Here is an 18,539-nt window from a genome sequence, read left to right on the forward strand (position 1 = left end):
CAAGAACTTGTCAGAACTTCTGCTGAAAACCCTGCAGTTCATTCCTATCCACTTAAATGACTCACTGAGTGCCTTGCATGTACATTTATACATACACAATGCATATACATTTCCTAAAAGTAGATAGAAATCAATAAGAGGTTATTTAACTGTGTCTGTAGAACTTTGGCCAGTTTCCCAATGGTTGTTTGCTTTATTGGATCTTTTTTCTTTCTGCTTTTCTTTCCTCCCAGCCACCAAGTTGGTGATGGGACAAAGAGTGGGTAAATCAGAGCTCACCACTATTACCAGAATCTGTGAGTAGCTCCTAGAGAACCCCTGCCTAGTAGCAAGGTCTACCCTGAGCTTAAGTAGCGAGTGCAATAGCAGTGCTGATAGCACAGTTTGGTGATGCCAAACAGCCAGAAACTGCCCAGAGGAAACCAAGAAGAGGAGTTCCTAGCAGTGGTTGTGAAAGTGCAACTTTGCTTGCAGTAGGTCTGCAAAAACCTGACTGTAAGTGGTCTGGGCTCCATGCTCTAACATAGCTCAGTTGTAGGGCTGGTGTTTGGCAATGACACCTCCTGTCACCGTCCCACGGCCCTTTGGGGCCTCAGTCAGTAAAGGTGGGAAACCTCCTCAGTGGAGGAAAATACTCATGTTAAGGGAGAAGCATGGCTTCTGGTGCATGACAATTTGCATACTGGTATTTGCAGTAATGAGCAGAGATAAACCATACCAAAGCAGGCATGGCTTTGATGTCGTGGCCAGGGTGCCTTTCAGCTATATTTCTGGAAAGTTAAAAGCAGGGCTGCAAATTTCCATATGAAAAGCCTTGCCTTGGCAGATAGTTTCCTCAGAGTTCATGAGCAAAAGGAGGGGAAGGTGGCCTTATGCTATAAACCCCAAAGCTCAGAGATGCCAAAAAGCAGAGAAGTGAGTTGCAGAAACGTTGTCATTCCACATCCAGGACCATCCATCACATGCAGTGACAGCACAGCACAGAGAGATGGAGCAGAAGAAAGACAAACTCTTCCCTATGGGATTACAGGTATAGGGTTATTTTTGAAGTCAGCAGTGTAAGACAGCCTGCACTGCAGGTTGAACCATCCCTGTGGATTTCAGTAATGCTCCATATGTCCATCAGCTGAAGCAGTAAGTTCTTTTTCTATCATGAAAATCCTGCTTCAGTTCTCCCCATGTATCTCTTTAACTTGGTCAGATCAAGGCTTGCTTTGTATTCAGACTTGCCTTATTCCAGTTCGGGCTTGTGTTTGCTGTCCAGGTCACAAGCAGGTGTTAATGAACAGGGAACCAGTACAAACATGCTAAACTCTACCCAAATACATCCAAATGCCAGGCCTGCCCTGGGTCAAGTCATGCTGGCATAGCAGAACAGATGAACGGTGCTTCTTATAAGGCACGGCCATGAAAATGAGCAAAAATCTACATAGCAAGAGCTGCACACGGCTGCAGAGATGTTCACAAAGCCAGAAATCAATGTGCACACACTGCTGCAGAGCAGCCTCCAGATGTCAGCATCAACCCAAACAAAAGAGAAGCATCCAATGTCAGAAAAGCAGAAAAACCCAATTGCAGGCTTTGACTTCCAGGAATATGCTCATACATTCCCCTCCTGTCTGGGACAGACAGACAAGAGGAAGGGCTTCTGATTCACCCAGAAAAAGTGCTCAGTTCCCAGAAAAAAGAGAGCACTTGCATGTAGTCATGCATGCAAACATTTTACATGCACTTTATGCTAATGTAAGAGCACATGTACTTGTGTGCATGTAGATGTAAGCCCATCACAGAGATTTACATTTATATTTTTAATATTTAAAATGCATATATTTAATCTTTACAGAATTTAGGAATGACAGGTTCTTTGCCCACAGCTGTACACGAAGGCAAAAGCAAGGTATGTCCTCCACTACCTCACCTACCAATATGTATATTCATTTCTGCAGTGTACAAATGTGTGTACAATAAGCCTGCTGAGCTGAGGAACGCAGCAGTCAGCCCTGGAAAAGGGATAGAAGGGATCTGAGCAGATAACCCTTGAGCGGATGCCTGTGTGGTGCAAGGCAGCATAGCTTTTAGCCTGTGCAGTAAGGTCAGTGTTATCTGATCAAGAAATTCCTCTCCTCCTTTCCCCTTGGGCTAGCAAGTTCACTTCCAGTCTTTTAGCAGTGCACATTTGCCCAGCAGGAAAAATACAGATTCTGCAGGTATTTCCATCATCCCTATCCCAGAGCAGCTATGACACAGAACAAAGCCACCAGTGCTGTGGCTCTGCCCTGATGCTGAGCTCTGGTGGGTCACCCTGGGCAGGCTGCAGTGCTGGGTTCCCCAGCTCCTTTAGGCACAGGGATGGTGTTTTTGCACAAAAAGATGCTCAAAAACCTCCCACATCCCAGTGCTCATCCTGATAAATGTGTAGAGCCAAGCTGAAGTGGGTGGGGGTATGACACAGATTAATGGATCTCTTCCAACCAAAGGTTGACATTGCAGTCAAGCACTGCTAATGTAGGATGCTGTCCTGAGACCTCTCTTAGCCCAATGACGAAGCTTTTTTTAAGTCCTCTGTGTAAGAAGTGTAATCCTCGTATGCCAATGGATCATATCCTGGAGATCCCTGGAGAGCTGGGCAAATGCAGAAAGAAAGGAAAAGGAAATCCCTTATTTCATAATGGTGCAAACAGACGTGTCAGGAGAATTACATCAACATGCAGCACATGTGAAATATAATACTCCTCCTAATGCATTTAGATGAGGCAAAATGCAAAGCCTATACTGCCTCTGGGAATAATTCTGGTAGGAAGCTTTCACCACCAGGAACCAAGGACTTTCTACTTACTCTGGAATGTGAGCTTTTGTTTGCAAAGCCTTCCTGAGAGACTTCAAAATCAAGTTTGTGAAGTGTGCGTTCCCCTTTGAAGATGCCTTCCAGAATGAAACACCAGTGCTCTTCCCAGTAGAGCTGGTGTAAGCTGGGAGTAGCATGCTTAGAAACTAGCAAGTCTTCGAAGAGAGGAGATTCTGGTCCTTCACACTGCAGAAAGCCAAGATACACACACTCATCCCTCACCCCCTACCTAGCATTGCTGCAGGGGTGCATCAGAGTTGTGTGAGTTTCTACAAGGTTTGAGGCCCTCAGAGGGTTATAAACCCAAGCAGCATTTCCACTGGAGTCTTTGCAGCCAGGAGGAGCCTGAGATCTTCCGGTTGTTTTACTTTCCCCCTATCAGACAACACGGATAAGATTCACCAAATGATAGAGCTCAGATGTGGCTTGAATTCAGACAAGTGACTTGAAGTGATGATTTCCCCACCACCACGCTGCAGATGATCGATGTATTATGCATGAAAATAGTGCCAGGCACAGATGGGATGGGAGTAGAAGGTGCGAGCTGAAAATGACAGCAGCCAAGCTCTGCTAGAAAATGCTCTACAACACACTTGCATACTCGGCAGAAAAAAAAGGATTCAATGTGCATGAGACTCACCATGGTTTAAAGGGCCAAACAGTTTAATTACCACCAAAAGTGAGGTTTATCAAGGATTTGAGTGACGTGGCTGCCAGAGGGAGCAGGGGATTAGCCTTGAGGATTTGAGGAAGTGTCTTCCTACCCAGTATTCTTGAATAGCCATAGGAAGATGAGAGAAATACTTATTGCTTGTTTCCCTGAGGACAAGGAATCCAACGTGGTGACACAGTGTTGCATTGGATATTGCCTCCAGCAGGATCCTGGCTCATATCCAGTGCAGCGCTAAGAACCTGGCACAAGACCCAGAGCTGAATGAAACAGGGATTTCTCCATGGACAGCAGACATGACAGCCTGGCCATCATAAAATGTTGACCTTGAATCGACAATGCACTGACAGTGTCCCTAAATCACATCGTCCCTGCCCTTAGGAGGACCAGAGCCAGGAAGCAGAGCCAGCTTCGCTAGCTTTAAAACCAGCCTCAACTCCCAACAGACCTTTAAGTGCTCCTTCGTTCCCACTCAAGGTAACTCAGAGTTAGATTTTGTGCTGCAGCAGTCAGGATCCAGCCCCAGCTGAAGCTGCACGGTTCGTCTCATGCATTTTCAAGGAGCTCCACAGCAATTTTATAGATCAAAGCAAATCAATAATACCAGAGCCCTTCCACCATACTGCTCTCACTAAATTACTGCATCCCTTAAAAAAAGAAATTGTAGCAGCACAATGCCAGACAGACTGTCACTACCAAATTATGTTTATTTATTCTCTCCCTGGCTCTTGGCTGGCCCCATTACCAGCATATCTCAGTGTCTCTCAGCCATCAGCATATTTGCCTTCCTCCCTCCCCCTACCCACGGTACGTGTCTCCTCTCAAGTACAAAGCGGACTGACACGGCAAGTTTTTGAGCCTATTTAACACCAGCTTTATCTGAAGAGAACTAGATCCAATGACAGAACCTCAGAATTAATTACATGAAGGTGAATTCCTGTCACAGAGCCCGGCGCAGTGTCACACAAACACTTTAACAGCCAGCCTCTGGCCCTGGGCTGCCTTTGTGCAGTGTAAAGCAATTATTTGTACCTGCTTGCAATGGTTGGTGCCATTGGTGAGCAGGGCAAAGAAAAGGGTGCGTGGTTCAGGTTCAGGCACAACAAATTTGCCCAGAGATGAGCAGGGCTACCCCATGAGGTTCAGAGGAGATTGTCACATGAGAGCAGAGAGTGCAAACCAGCAAAGCTGCATTTCAGCATGAAGCAAGGAAAAGAAACTGTGTCCATTCCTGCTGTGGCTTACTACAATTCAGCTGCAGTGTGCAGTGTTCCTTCATCTTAAGTTCATGGAATCATTTGAGTTGGAAGGGACTTTTAAAGGCCATCTGGTCCAATTCCCCTGCAATGAACAGGGACACCCACAGCTCCATCAGGTGCTCAGAGCCCATCCAGCCTCACCTTGAGTGTCTCCAAGGATGGGGCATCCACCACCTCTCTGGTCTTCCTCAACAGCTACCAGATCTTGGGCAAGGAAAGAGGGACAGAGGTTGAAAACCATGGAGAGTGAAGAGAGCTGAAGGACATGGCACTGAGGGGCATGGTTTAATGATGGGACTCAGTAGGCTGATATTTGGACTTGGTGACCTTGAATGTTTCTTCCAATCAAGATGATTCAATGATTCTAATGAGTACCAGAGCATTCAACAAGCAGTGGCGGATACATATTTGCATTTTCTGGAGGAAAAGAGCTTCCTTCAGGTCCTAACCTCTCCCTCCACTGGGGCAGCTGAGGCTGCAAGGCTCTTTAAAGAAATTCTAGAGGCAGATCAGATTAACCCACAGTCTTTGGGACTCAGGCAGAGCTCCTGGACCTCCCTGAATGGACTGCCAGCTGTGAAAGACCTCAGGGTCACCAGAAGTGCTGAAGAGACCAAGCTGTTCTCTTGCAGAAAGACCCATAGGCTGGCATGTAGAGGCTGAGCTATTGGCCAGAGGAGGCCAGGCAAACCCCGAGGGAGGAAGTTTTCCAGTGCATTGGCAGGAAAAAGGGGCAATTCTCCATGAACTCAGCCCCGGTGAAAAAACAATGTCCTTCCTCATTAGGGAAGAATTCAGCAGGCCTCACTGGGATCGGGTGCCACAGCACACGAAAGGTCAGGTCTCACTCTGGAAACCTTTTCTCATTTTCTGTCATCAGGAAAAAACATTGTTTTAAAAATGTCCAAAAGAAGCCCTACCTCACCGAATTCCCCCCTCGCTCCCTCCTGGCCAAATACAAAAGAAAAATCAAATCATCTCAACATGGGGAAAGTGCTACAGTGTGGATGGCCAACATCAATACCCTGCCCACTAGCCCAAAGATCCCTTTATATCTGACAGCCTCATCATTAAAAGCCCACATTTAATTGGGAGGGGAAGGAAGAGTCCATCCTATTCCCACAGTGTCACGCTGCAGAGATCACAAACGAAGGCAAGCTTATCCATCAACACGTCTCACAATGTATATAGGATCTTCTTAGAGGAAAATCAGAAGAATCAGATTTACCCTGATACATGGAGGGTCATCTCAGAATCAGAGAATCATAGAATTCTTAGAGTTTAAAGGAAACTTGAAAGGTCATCCAGTCCAACTCCCCTGCAATAAGCAGGGACACCACAGCTCCATCAGGTTGCCCAGGGCCTGATCCAGCCTCACCTTGAATGTCTCCAGGGACAAAATCATCCACCCCGTCGCTGGGCAACATGTATCAGTACCTTACCACCCTTCCCATCCCATAGCACAGCACATCTAAGACTTCTTCAGAACCATTTTGTGTCCTTGACATGTGGGAAAACAGACAACTACCTGTGGTCTACTGTAATCTTTCTGCACCATCTCCTTCTGCCTCTCAAATCGTGAGTATGAATTCCCCTTCTACCACCAGGGCTCTTTGCTTAATTTATCCCTTTAATTTATTATTATACAGAAATCAGTATATTTAGGTGCTCCTCTTGCATCCTCTGCTACCTACATGGATTTCAGGATGGATTTGTAGTGGTCACACATACTCCGAAATTTAGAACCCAAACTGAATAAGCTTCGTTTCAGCTATCATCAACTGCAGAGGTCACTGCTAAGTAAAATCGGCTTTAACTTGGATTGGAAAACTGCGTCTGCTACATTAGCAGAGAGATCAGATGACAGATTTGGTCTGGCCTTATTATCTAGCCATAAAAATGTAAGGGCCTGAAGTATTTGGGGAATGGGAATGCAGAAAGCAGGAGGGATTTCTGGAGGATCTCTATGCAGTGTTTGCTGTCTGAGCAGAGGAGACCAAAGGTCCCTGCCCCCAAGTCTGTCTGATGGGAGCTCTTATCTGCAACGACAAACTGAAACAGGAGAGAATCAGTCTCTTCCTTTTGCAAACAGTGGGGGGGAACAGGGGCTCCTGTGTGTCTGCAACATCTCACATTTATTTTTAGCTTCTTCTATTTGGTGAGTGAGGTCACTGGAGCCCAGGCTTAAACATGTTTTAAGCAAATGTTACCCTGACCTGCCAAAGCTCTGCGCTGCCTGTAGCAATGCACATCCCAAAGAAGCAGAGCAAATGGTGCACGGGAAAGTTGTGTTAGTGCTTTATGCTAGAGTTCAAATAACGATGTGTCCTCATTTACTGCAGCACTTTTTTTTTTGGAGGGGGGGGAGGGGAGTTATGAAAAGCATAAAACACACTTTGAGCACTTTTGATCCAAAAAGCATTTCATGAAATTATTTCCTGGCTGATGCAGCCCCTGTGCCTTTTCCAGTAATTCTGCATTTAGGATTTTATTTACACAGCGCAGGGATTAAATCACAATTTCCAGTCGTTAGTATAAAAACAACAACAACAACAACAACAAAAACCCAACCCAAACCTTCCTTTCTGGCAAAGCTGAAACATTATCCAAATCGCTGCAAGGAAACAACAGTCACTGTACCTTGAGAGCACCCATCATTTTCAGCCCTGTGCAAACTACAAATGGGGGCTGCAGGGGAAACCTCATAGAGCTGCAGGGAGATTAGCAAATAAGTGCTTTTCGTGAGGAGAGGCTGTTCTGTGAATGCAATAAGCTCCTATGGAGTCCCCGAGCCCAGTGCTGGAGGCATGCCAGGCCAGAGGGGCAGGAGAGCCAGCAGCGCTCATTGCTGTTCCAGATGTGGGATGGGGCTGGGGGGGGCTGTGGGGAGATTGAGGGGCGTTAGGCAAGGCTGCAGGATCTTGCAGGAGGAACAAACACCTTCAGAAGCCTGCATCTACCCTTATTTTTAGCCTTTGAGTCATTCAGGAAAAAAGCCCTGTTCTGAGCGCTGATAAAAACCATCTCTTCCCTAGGGATATATTCATGTAGCTGCAGGTGACCAAATTAGGGAAGCTCAGCACAAGTTACCACTAACGAAATAAGCTACGGTGACTACTCACGTGCAGACTTTTAGCCTCCCATGAACGCAAAGCAAAATACCCCCGCAGGGTGACTGGAACTAAAGCGCTTTACTTTACATTTGCAATTGGCTCAAAGACGCACATGGCTCCTTGCCGAGGCTCAAGTGATAATGAATTGAGCTCCTGTAACACAATTGCCTGCAAGCACTTGCTGTGTCACTGGTGGAAAAACGTTGTAGAACCAGAACTATTACCAGAATAGTGAACATTTCTACAGGTATCTCTCTTGGTCTGGAAAAGCCAAAGTCACCACATTATCAGGCTACAGGAATTCCAGAAATTCATGTATTTCTAGATTTCCTAGAGAATCTAGAAAAGCATCAGTGAGATGCTGTTTTTTCATTGTCATGGAATCATATCATCAAAGTTAGTGATGATACCACTAAGATCATCTAGTCTAACCATCAACCCATGCCTGGGACCGCTCTATACCATGTCCCTCAACACCACATCCACCTTCCTTTGCAACACCTCCAGGGATGGTGACTCCTTTCCAAAATGGCTATGAAAAATCCTCCCTTCCCAGAATGCAATGGCTGCATTTGCCCAATTTGCAGGCAAACATACCCCCACGTGTCCCTACCTATTTCCTAAGTATTGGCTAAGATCACAAACCAATTACAATTTATTTAATCGTTCCAAAGATCTCATAATCAAATCAGATGGGGGAACGATTGTTTGTGAGGGTGGATAGTGATAGGACAAGGGGGAATGGCCTTAAACTGAGACAGGAGAGATTTAGGTTAGATATTAGGAGGAAGTTTTTCACCCAGAGGATGGTGAGGCACTGGCACAGGTTGCCCAAGGAGGCTGTGGATGCCCCATCCCTGCAGGCATTCAAGGCCAGGCTGGATGTGGCTCTGGGCAGCCTGGGCTGCTGGTTGGTGACCTGCACACAGCAGGGGGTTGGGACTCGATGAGCATTGTGCTCCTTTGCAACCCAGGCCATTCTGTCATTCTATGAACCCACTGGGTGACACCCAGCTGGCACGTACACAATGAGCAGTCATCCAGGAAACCTCACTGAAAACTGCTTAGAGACCTGTGCTATGGGAAAGGAGTCATTTAAGCTATCCAGACATACAGTAATGAACCTGGGCTTATTCTGAGTGCTTTGGGAACGAGCAGGGAAAAAAAAAAAAAAGAAAGAAAATCCCCCCGATAACTCATCTGCAGAGGGTAATTTCCTAGGTCTAATCAGAGCAAACATCTCTGTGGCTGGAATGATGAAATAAATTAAACACAAAGCCTTCAAGGTCATAGTTTCTACTAATGCAGCCCTGCTGCAGTCAGGTGGATGTGCTGAGGGCAACCCCCACCACTTTGCTGTGAGAGATCTTCATCACTTGCATGGAGCAGCGATATTTCAAGCAGCAATTAGGCCTGCCTGAAAGACAATGGAATAAATAAGGGATAGAGGGAATTCAAGCTTCAAAAGAGAAAATGTGATATTCAAAGCAGGGTAGATGCTCAGACTGGATAGAAATATATGGAAGAGGTGTTTGTACTGGAGGGTGTGGGAGCTAAGAGCTTATGGAGAGTGTCGCTAGCAAGAGAAGCAAACCTTGCTGCCCCTCTCCAAAGTCTGATTTATTCTATCTTTATTATTATTGTTATATTTTATTTTAGCTAGATTTACATTTCACAGTCGTCCTCAACTCCTGCACACTCCTTGCAAAAGCTTTTCCTGCAAATTTTCCATCACCCCAACTGTTAATTTAAAATTAGATCCTGTGTGTACACATACAACCATGCTTACCCATGTGCCAGCTTTGATTTAGCCTTCTCTGTACACGCTATATACATCTAGGAAGATATGATCCCTGCCCTGTTGTCCTGCCCTCCCCCGGTCCCTGCTTTGCTCCCTTCAAAGTGATCCACATCCCCACATGAGGTTGTTGGTGCCTCTTCCTCTCCCTGTTCATCAGACAGCCTCCTGTTCTCACTCGCATACCTCTAAAGTGCTCTTCCCTTGAGCCTGAAAACCAGCCAGCACTAATGGATGCATCTTCAGTGGAGCCCTGTGCCACAAAATGATACTATTATCCCTATTTTCAGAGATGGGGAATGGAATTGCAGAGCTAGGAAGGTCAACACTGTAAAAGCATCCACTAATTTGAAAGAGCACGAGGCTTGATTTTTCAGAGCACTTGTTTCCATAGCACTTTGTGTGGTCACAGCACAGTTCCCCTTTGAGTGCATTTGCAGCAGTGAGAGCTTCACCCCTGCATCTGGCAGAAGTGAGCAGCATATAATTAGTGCCCATCACTGAGGAGCCTGACCTGATCAGAGACACACATGAAAACTCCCACCTGAAGCAGCTCAGGCTCTTCAGTTAAAAAACTGACTGCTGAGCCTCCTGACGGAAAATATCCCCTCAGCTATCAGTGGTGGTCTATGGCTTTTAGCTGGTGGCCCATCATAAAGAGTTCTCAGGGGCTCCACCAAAAACAAGCAATGTTTTTCTATGAATTCAAGTCTACTAAAAAGGTGCTTAGATTACTGCAGAGGCACTTGGTGCTCCACTGGAAAAACCTGAGTGTGAAAATCAAAGCTGTGGGAAACACCAGGTGCCACGATGGGAAGCAGCTCTCCAGTGAAGCTCAAGGAAGAGTGTTCAGACATCCACACAGTGCACCAGCAGTCTGAGTCTTCAGACTTTCCCCAAAGTGTGGGCTTGACTTGGGATGCCTTGTTCAGATAGAATGTTTTCTTCACCCTGAGTTTTGGCATGGCCTGGGTTGGGGTCTTAACCCAGCAAATCCACCATTTTCAGCACAGCTGTGGGTATCCTCAGTACCTGAATGTCCCATCAGAAAAGCCTGAGTTGTCTTACATATAAAAAAAAGCAATAAGAACACAATGATTTGGAATCCAGGGGACAGGAGTGCAACCTTTCCCCTCTGCTTCTCATGGTCCCTAAAATCCAAGAATTTCTAAAAAAGGTCCATATTTTCTGCCAATCTTCCTGGTGTTTCTTTCGGCTGGGATAAAATTCCATCTCTTTTTTTTTCCTTTTTTTCCTTTTTTTTCTTTTTGTGCATTTCTTTTGTGTCTCCACTTGGCAATAATTGCACCCACACAGGTTTCAGCTGGTGCTAGCACAAACTGCCATCTGATCAAGTTTATGATCTGGGACTGTTAAATAAAACTAGTCTCATCAAGCTTCACGTTAGATAAGGGCATATGCTCACACAAATCTGAAACCTTGCTGAAGAATTTCATTTGCAGGCTTTCCAGCTGGTTGCCATTCCATCCAAGTTCAGTGGAAATAGAACAAAAACCACAGAAAGAAAACTGGTTTTAATATTTCCTAAAGCTCATGCTCTTCCCTTGGAAAAAGATGTGTTGGCTTTTTCTCCCCCAAATTGAAACAAGGGGGACAAGTTTCAATTAAACAATCCATGAATAGCATGGAGTTCTGCTTGTGGATCTGTTTTTTCCTGCACTTGTTCCATTTGGAGCAGAGGCTCCCCTTGCATGATGCTGAGTCTTTGGGGGACACACTCCCAAACTGCAGATATTTTTGTGAGGTGGCAGCTGTGTTTGGTTGGTTTGTTTGGTTAGTGCTTGGCTTTCAAAGCTTGGCAGAGCCAACAGTGGAATTCAGGTTGGGTACTGGGAAAAACTCCTCTCAGAAAGAGTGGTGATGCAAAGGCACAGGATGCACAGGGAGATTTTGGAGTCCCTGGAGATGTTCAAGAACTGTGGAGATGTGGCACTGAGGGATGTGGTCAGTGGGCTTGGTGAGGCTGTGTTGAGCTTGGGCTAGATGATCTTAATGGTCTGTTCCAAACTTAATGCTTCCATGATTTCTTACCAACTTGAGGAGCTATATTGTAGATACCAGCTTAAAAAGCTCTGATGGAGAAGAGAGGTGCTAAGGGAGATGGAGGGAGACCCAGTCTGATACTCTGATATGGCGTAAAGTGCTGGAAGTTGAGACAAGTGTCTCCAAAAGCATCCAGTGTGGTCAAAGCAAAGGGGTGACGTAGCTGCACCCACTGGAGTGCTTGGAAATGCAGGTTTTGGGAGCTGTCCTCAGTGTGGAGGACAAGCAGGTGAGAAACAACTCCCCCAGGGGAGATCCTCTCTTATGTTTCATTGACCCTCAGTACAATCTGACAGATGCAGCAGATTGACCAGGTTTTGCCCATTTCTAGCAATAAACATCAGTCTGGTCTCAAAGAAAGAGATGTGGTGAGGCAGCGAGCTGGAACCAACAATAAAAAACCTGTTTTCAAGCAACTAATGAGAAAAACACCTATTTGACTTTGGCACACATAGCACTTAAGCCACCTGAAAAGAGTAAGGACTTTCTTCTGCTCTCATCATCACTCGTATCTAGTAAACTTGCAAGCACTTAGAGCACTGCCAGTATTTCCACACATGCAGAAAAAACACACCTAGCCTTCAAAAACAAAAAAACCCTGCAGCCTATTACTCACATCCCCAGAGAAATCATAACAAGAGACACAGAGTTTACCACCTTCAAGCAGGAAATAGCTGCCTTTCTAATGCTCGCTAATTGCTTCACTTAAAACTGGGTTGATTACTTGGCACCAATACAGTATTTTAAACCTGAGTTATTGCTTGGAACTTTCCTTTCACCTACCAAGAGCCCAGGTCATTAAAAATGTGTAGCAAAGGTCTCCCTGAGAGGTGCAGGACTGCCTGTTAACTCTTTTATGAAGCATAAGAGATGTTTGCTTCTGGGACAACTTCTTGTTGTCTCGCCATATGTGCCATGAAAACAAAGGCATTAGTTATTAATGCCACAGACCCAAGAGAGCACATGGAGAAACCCAGCCAGTGATGCTGTGGAGATATCAGAAACATTCCTAAAAACTGTCACCTGGGGTGGGATCACATTCTTGCTTTCTGCAACCAATAGACCCAGTCTATTGCTCTAGGGTTCCAGCAAAAACAAATTATTTCTTCCCAAGAAATTTTGGTTTGGTTTTTCCCAAGGAGGGCATTGCAGTGCTGTTTGATAGGGGGTGAAGAGCATCAGGACAGAAGCTATAGGAGCAGGAATCATCCACAGTGACCTGCAGGAGCAGACTGGTCAGGGGCTTGGTTCTGCCAAACACTGTCATTACAACTGTCTTTGTCACAGCACTTCTTTGGGATCAGAAATTGGCTTGCATTTTCTACTTGACAGGAAGTTATTAAGAGATCTCAACAGCTACAATAAAGCTGATGATTAAATTGCAATCTTTCAAGAAGAATTTGAATCTGAATATGAAGCATCAAAAAAAGTAAGCACTAGCTATACAATTGGCACATTCCTGATGCACCCGTTCCTGAAACTCTCCATCAGACGTGACTTGGAACTGGAGATGAGCCATGTATCATGGCCAGGGATGTGCAGGGTACAGCAATTCACCTCTCCTAAACTTGTAGAAAGAGCTACAGGGGTATTTTGCTGCATCAACCAACAACATCACCCACCAAATTTAATACAATATTTACAAAGTTTTTTATGACTAAGGAGAAGTTGATCTGTGGTATAGGGAAATGCTTATGGCTTTCTCCTTGTCACCCTTTAGGAGAAGAGGCAGGGGCCTTAAGTTATGCCAGAGGAGGCTCAGGTTGGATATTAGGAAATAAGTCTTACTAAGGAAGAGAGATAATGCATTGGCACAGCTGCCCAGGGAGATGGTGGGTTCACCATCCCTAGAGACATTCAAGAGTCATGGAGATGTAGAACTGAGGGACACGGTCAGCAGGCATAGCAGGAGTCAACTAGGAATCGTTAGAAATCTCTTCCAACCTTAACAACTCCATCAATCCATAGTTAAACAAAATATGTGGAAGAAGATAGGCTATGCTATAGTAACATCATATTTCTAAGCAGTAGCAGTATACATCCAAAATAAAACTCACATGCAAAGAAGCCTCAAGTTGTAGCTCCAACACCACCTTCTGCTTCAGGAGGTTTGTATGTAGCTCCATTCAGCAAAGCTTTATGAAATCACCCAGCTGTAGCTTCTTAGTGCTATCAGCTGAGCAACGACTCTGAAGGTGTCTGTAATTGGTGTTTAACAGCATCTGTAACAAGCAGGGGGAAGATGAAGCTCTGGGCTAGTGTTTTGGTAGGTGACTAAATGTTATCGATAACAGAGATACCTAGCTGGACACTTGTGCAAAAGCCGAAGGTAGAAAATGAAGATTAGCCCCAAATAACACTCTCTATGAGATAATGCTAGCATAAATCTCTGGAAAAAGTTCTTGGTAACCCTGTTCTTGGTTCATCCCACAGGATGGTTGAGAGAAGAGCATGCAACACTACTCATTGGTGCCTCATTACAGAATGGCTTGGGTTGGAAAGGACTCAAAGATCACGAAGCTCCAGCCCCTGCCACAGGCAGGGCCACCAACCTCCCCATTTAATATCAGCTCAGGCTGCCCAGGGCCCCATCCAACCTGGCCTTGAACACCTCCCAGAACAGAGCATCCACAGCCTCTCTGGGCAGCTGTTCCAGCACCTCACCACTCTCACAGTAAAAAACTTCCTCTTGATATGCAACCTCAATCTTCCCTCCCTCAACTTCAAACCATTTCCCCTTGTCCTGCTGTTATCTACCCTTTCAAAGAGCTGACTCCCCTCCTGTTTATAGGCTCCCTTTAGATACTGAAAGGCTGCAATTAGGTCACCCCGCAGCCTTCTCTTCTCCTGGAAGACCACCATCCCCTTCCTGCTCTGACCCTAGCAATGCTTGTGATGGTGGTACCCCAACTACATCTCGCATACCTCAAACCCTGAGAAATGCTGTTTTCTACAGAAAGGTAGACTGGGGCAGATCAGACTTGAAGCATGATTCAGCAAAGCAAGAAGAAAGAAGGAAGCTTCTAGGAAAGCACCAAAACTGGGCTTCTGCTTTATGTGAGCAAATGAAATCCAGGCAGAAAGTACAGACCTGAAGAAGTCCCAGTTACCAGATATAGCATGGGCTGGGATTCTCATCTGGTCTCCTCAATTTTGGTGATAAAGGATGCTGGTACTGCTGAAGGTGACACAAGTGCCACCTGTGACATGGTGGTGACCCAAGCACGGAAAGCACCAGTTTCAGCTTCCTGAATATTAATTTTGGCACCCAGCATGACTGTGACATGTGCAGATTGACTGAGTACATCAGGCTACAAGAGGAGCCATTTGCCAGCTATGCGTAAAAAGAATTGTAGAATCATAGAATCCCCAAGGATCGGAAAAGACCTCTAAGAACATCCATCCAGTTCAACCATGCACCTACCACCAATATCTCCCTGCCTAACCGTGTCTCTCAGTGCCACATCTCCATGGTTCTCCATCACCTCCAGGGATGGTGACCCCACCACCTCTCTGGGCAGCCTGTGTCAAAGCCTGACCGCTCTTTTGGTGAAAAAATTTTTCTTAATATCCAACCTGAAGCCACCCTATGCCTCCCAGATAAGACTTCATGGCTTTATGATTTTTCTGCTCTTCAGCCCACTTCCCGCACCCTTTACCGGTCCCTCAAACTCCTGATGAAAGACAAGTAAAGATCACAGCAGGAGCTGAAACTTAACATTCTTGTTTTCAAACTTCAAAAGTATTTCCCAACCCTCTCTTATTCCTCTCCAGGAAATCCCTTTAAAAACATTCTCCACTGAGCAGTGAAGTAGTTGAAGCGACACACACCCCATCTTAAGTTTCTGCTGGTAATTAATAAACGGTTGGAATATCTGACAGGAGGGTAACTTTTATCATTTCTAGATAAATGCTAGTGCATCTGGTTATTTCCAGACCTTCACTGATGCGATCAGAAAAGCAAATTAGACGGTGTTGTAGCAATCTGCTTAACATTCCTTCTTTTGTGCTCTTACTGTTAATTTATTGCTTTAAGCCAATTTTTGCACTGTCACTACTGTGAAGATTTGCTCAACATTTTAATTAGGGGAAAAAAAAAAAAAAAGAACCCTCCAACATGAAATTGCTACAGAATAAAAATCGATATTTAAAGTGTCGGCTTAAAAGCAGCTTACATCTTTTGTGTGCGTGAGAGGGAGCGTGCGCGCACTCCCATCAGCCTATTTGAACACATGAATTTATAAACTCTCAGTTTTTGTAAGAAAAACATTTGCCTTGATGTTCTATAGTTCTCGGGACTAAATGTTTCTCAGTTAATTGAATAAACATTTCTACATAGGAGGAAAGAAAGGGAGCATACATCTGAGGAGGTCCAGACTTCCTGAGAACCCAACGTTTTATAAAGATATTTGAGCATGCATAATTTTTTGCCCATAAATTCCACCCACTCAGAAACAAAGGAACAAAAGTAAGCTGTAATTACTTCCCTCCACAATGGATTCCAATTGCTCCTATCAAGAAATATTACATAATTATTATAACTAAGTGCTGTGATTACATATTTGCTCAAAAGAGAATCATACATAATGGAATGCAGTAGGACTCATGGCTCTTCGTCTATTGTGTCTACTTATACATTTACATTATTTGATTAGAAAACTTGAGTCTTAAGCAACACTTCCACTTCAGTTGCTGGGATTAAAGGCAGTGATAAATGAAGGGGCAAAAAACTGGAGATAAAAGGGAACTCATAAGAGATGTCCTGTGTCTGCTTACGTCCGTCCATCCATTCATCCATCCATCCATCCATCCATCCATCCATCCATTGGATGCTTGGTCCTCCTCTCTGTCTACATCTCAAAAGGAATGTGCAAGTTGCTAATAAAAAAAATTGGTATCTTCTCTCCATAGAAGATGAAGGTCAGCCCATGGAAGATGCCAAGAGAAATCATCTCCTCCTCATTTTCTTTTCCACACTTCCAGAAGCTCGCCCTGTCCCCTCCCTCACACTGCTGCATTCCCAGCTGCTTGAGCCATTTTCCATCAGCACAGGAGCTGCAAGGATGTCCTATGTCCTATGCTGGGACATAGGAGGATGAGGAGGAGGCAAGGCTTCACAGGAGCTTACCACATTTCTTGACAACTTTGCACGTCTGATTTAAACCAACCGTTCTTCACCCTCACAGCTCGTGCCTCAGATAACTTGCTTGTCTTTGATGCTACCAGCACCTGGGATACGTCCTCCTGCTTCACATCCTCAGATAACCCGCACAAAACAAGATGCAGATGGCTATCAAAGTAGGGACAACCTACTAGCTAGAGGCTCTGAAGGCCAGATATAGGGCCGTTGCAGATGGAAAATGTTGGAAGATGATTTTTTATCTATGGTCCATGTCCCAGCGGGGCACTGAGTCGAATGTTGGCATTGACTCCGGCCGTGTTTGTTAGCAGCCATGGTCCAGCAATGTGGAGAACTGCACTGCTGACATGCCGGGCTCTGAGCCAGCGCCACTTCAAAGAGGAACGCCACAAGAAGCTGATCTGTCATGGGCATGCTCTTCTATTAGGGACTTTTATATTTCTGCCTAGTAATAACAGAAGCAATATCACAATTTCCCAAAGTGTAACAAATCGAATGTGTCGCACATATTGGATGGAAGTAACTTAACATGAGCGCTCTTTAATTTCATAGATCTCTGCTACAAGGGTAATGATTGGGGTTTTGCTGTTTTGCCTGTTCAAAGTTAAATATTTAAAGTCCAGATGGAGAGGGTTTCTTACAGCTGTGCAGAACACAGACACTAATACATGCTGAACTCTGCAGGCGGTATTAACATTCTGACATCGACTTTAAAAGGATTTTTGAAAGTCATTTTAAAGGGACATCGTCAATGTGAAAATCACTTTGGATCTCATAATAGTACAAGTAATATTTCAGATTACCATACGAAGCCAGCTGGCAGGGGGGGAAATAAATGCTTCATTCTGCTCCTCCAAATATGCCTGTTCGTTTGCATTTTGACAACATTTTACACTCAATCTGTAGGAGCTTCTGGGGGGGCTGCTGCCCTGTGAGTTGTTCTCATTGCTACCAATGGCCATGGAAGCCCCAGTGCTGGGCTCCTGCACCAAACCCTGCACCTCCAGCAGCAGCCAAGGGCACGGGTTGGGCTCTCCTGTGTTGACGGAGATCTTTTTGACGTTGGTGACAAATGCTGGTGCTGATTCTCCCCCAGATCCTCTAGAAATGTCTATTTTGCAGTGACTGTGCATTTCCCTTTTTACACCCTTTCTCATCAGAAGGGCAATTCAAATGCATTTGTCGCCCTTTTCTTTCTCTTTTTCAAAAGCATTGATTTTCCCCCTTGTCCCTGTGCATGCAAGGTGGGGTTAAGATGTGCTTTCCAGTGAAGCCACATTTCAGCACCTGCAGAAGGGGAGCATCACCCACTCAGGGTGGGTGAGGAATGGACCTTTCTCCTACTGCCCCTTGGATATGGGAGATGCTGAGGACCACACTACCTGCTGTTTGCTCCCTCCGGTTAGCACAGGGAAGAGATCACCATCCTTTACAGCATTAAGGGAACATGAAAAGCCTTTTGGTTCCAGCTGCTTTTGCTCCCACTGTGACCTCTTTCAATTTTTATTAAATCTTGATCAGGAGTGCTCACTGTTCAACCTACAGACCTCCAATTTGTGCAGGATTGGGGCTGCACTTTATCCTCTGGGAGAAAAAATGCTTTGCAAATGGAAAGTTCTCCCCTTCAGAACAGCTCCTGGAGTGGAAACA

At 45.2% G+C, this 18,539-nt stretch overlaps 1 protein-coding gene across 4 annotated transcripts in view; it reads right to left on the minus strand.

The window, feature by feature from the left end:
* LOC125694837 (inositol 1,4,5-trisphosphate receptor-interacting protein-like 1) overlaps positions 1-18,539 on the minus strand; it is a 116,876-nt gene that overhangs the window by 21,346 nt on the left and 76,991 nt on the right. Inside the window, exon 1 of one of the 4 annotated variants that reach the window (XM_048948616.1) lies at positions 13,807-14,084. The exons of the other annotated variants lie outside the window; for them this stretch is intronic. Coding sequence (XP_048804573.1) covers positions 13,807-13,875 — 69 coding nt within the window. The 5' untranslated portion in view covers positions 13,876-14,084. Of the gene's footprint in view, positions 1-13,806; positions 14,085-18,539 lie in introns of those variants that run through there. 4 annotated transcript variants of the gene reach the window in all.

The sequence above is a fragment of the Lagopus muta genome, chromosome 6 (genome assembly GCF_023343835.1).
Source record: "Lagopus muta isolate bLagMut1 chromosome 6, bLagMut1 primary, whole genome shotgun sequence".
Lineage (NCBI taxonomy): Eukaryota > Metazoa > Chordata > Aves > Galliformes > Phasianidae > Lagopus > Lagopus muta.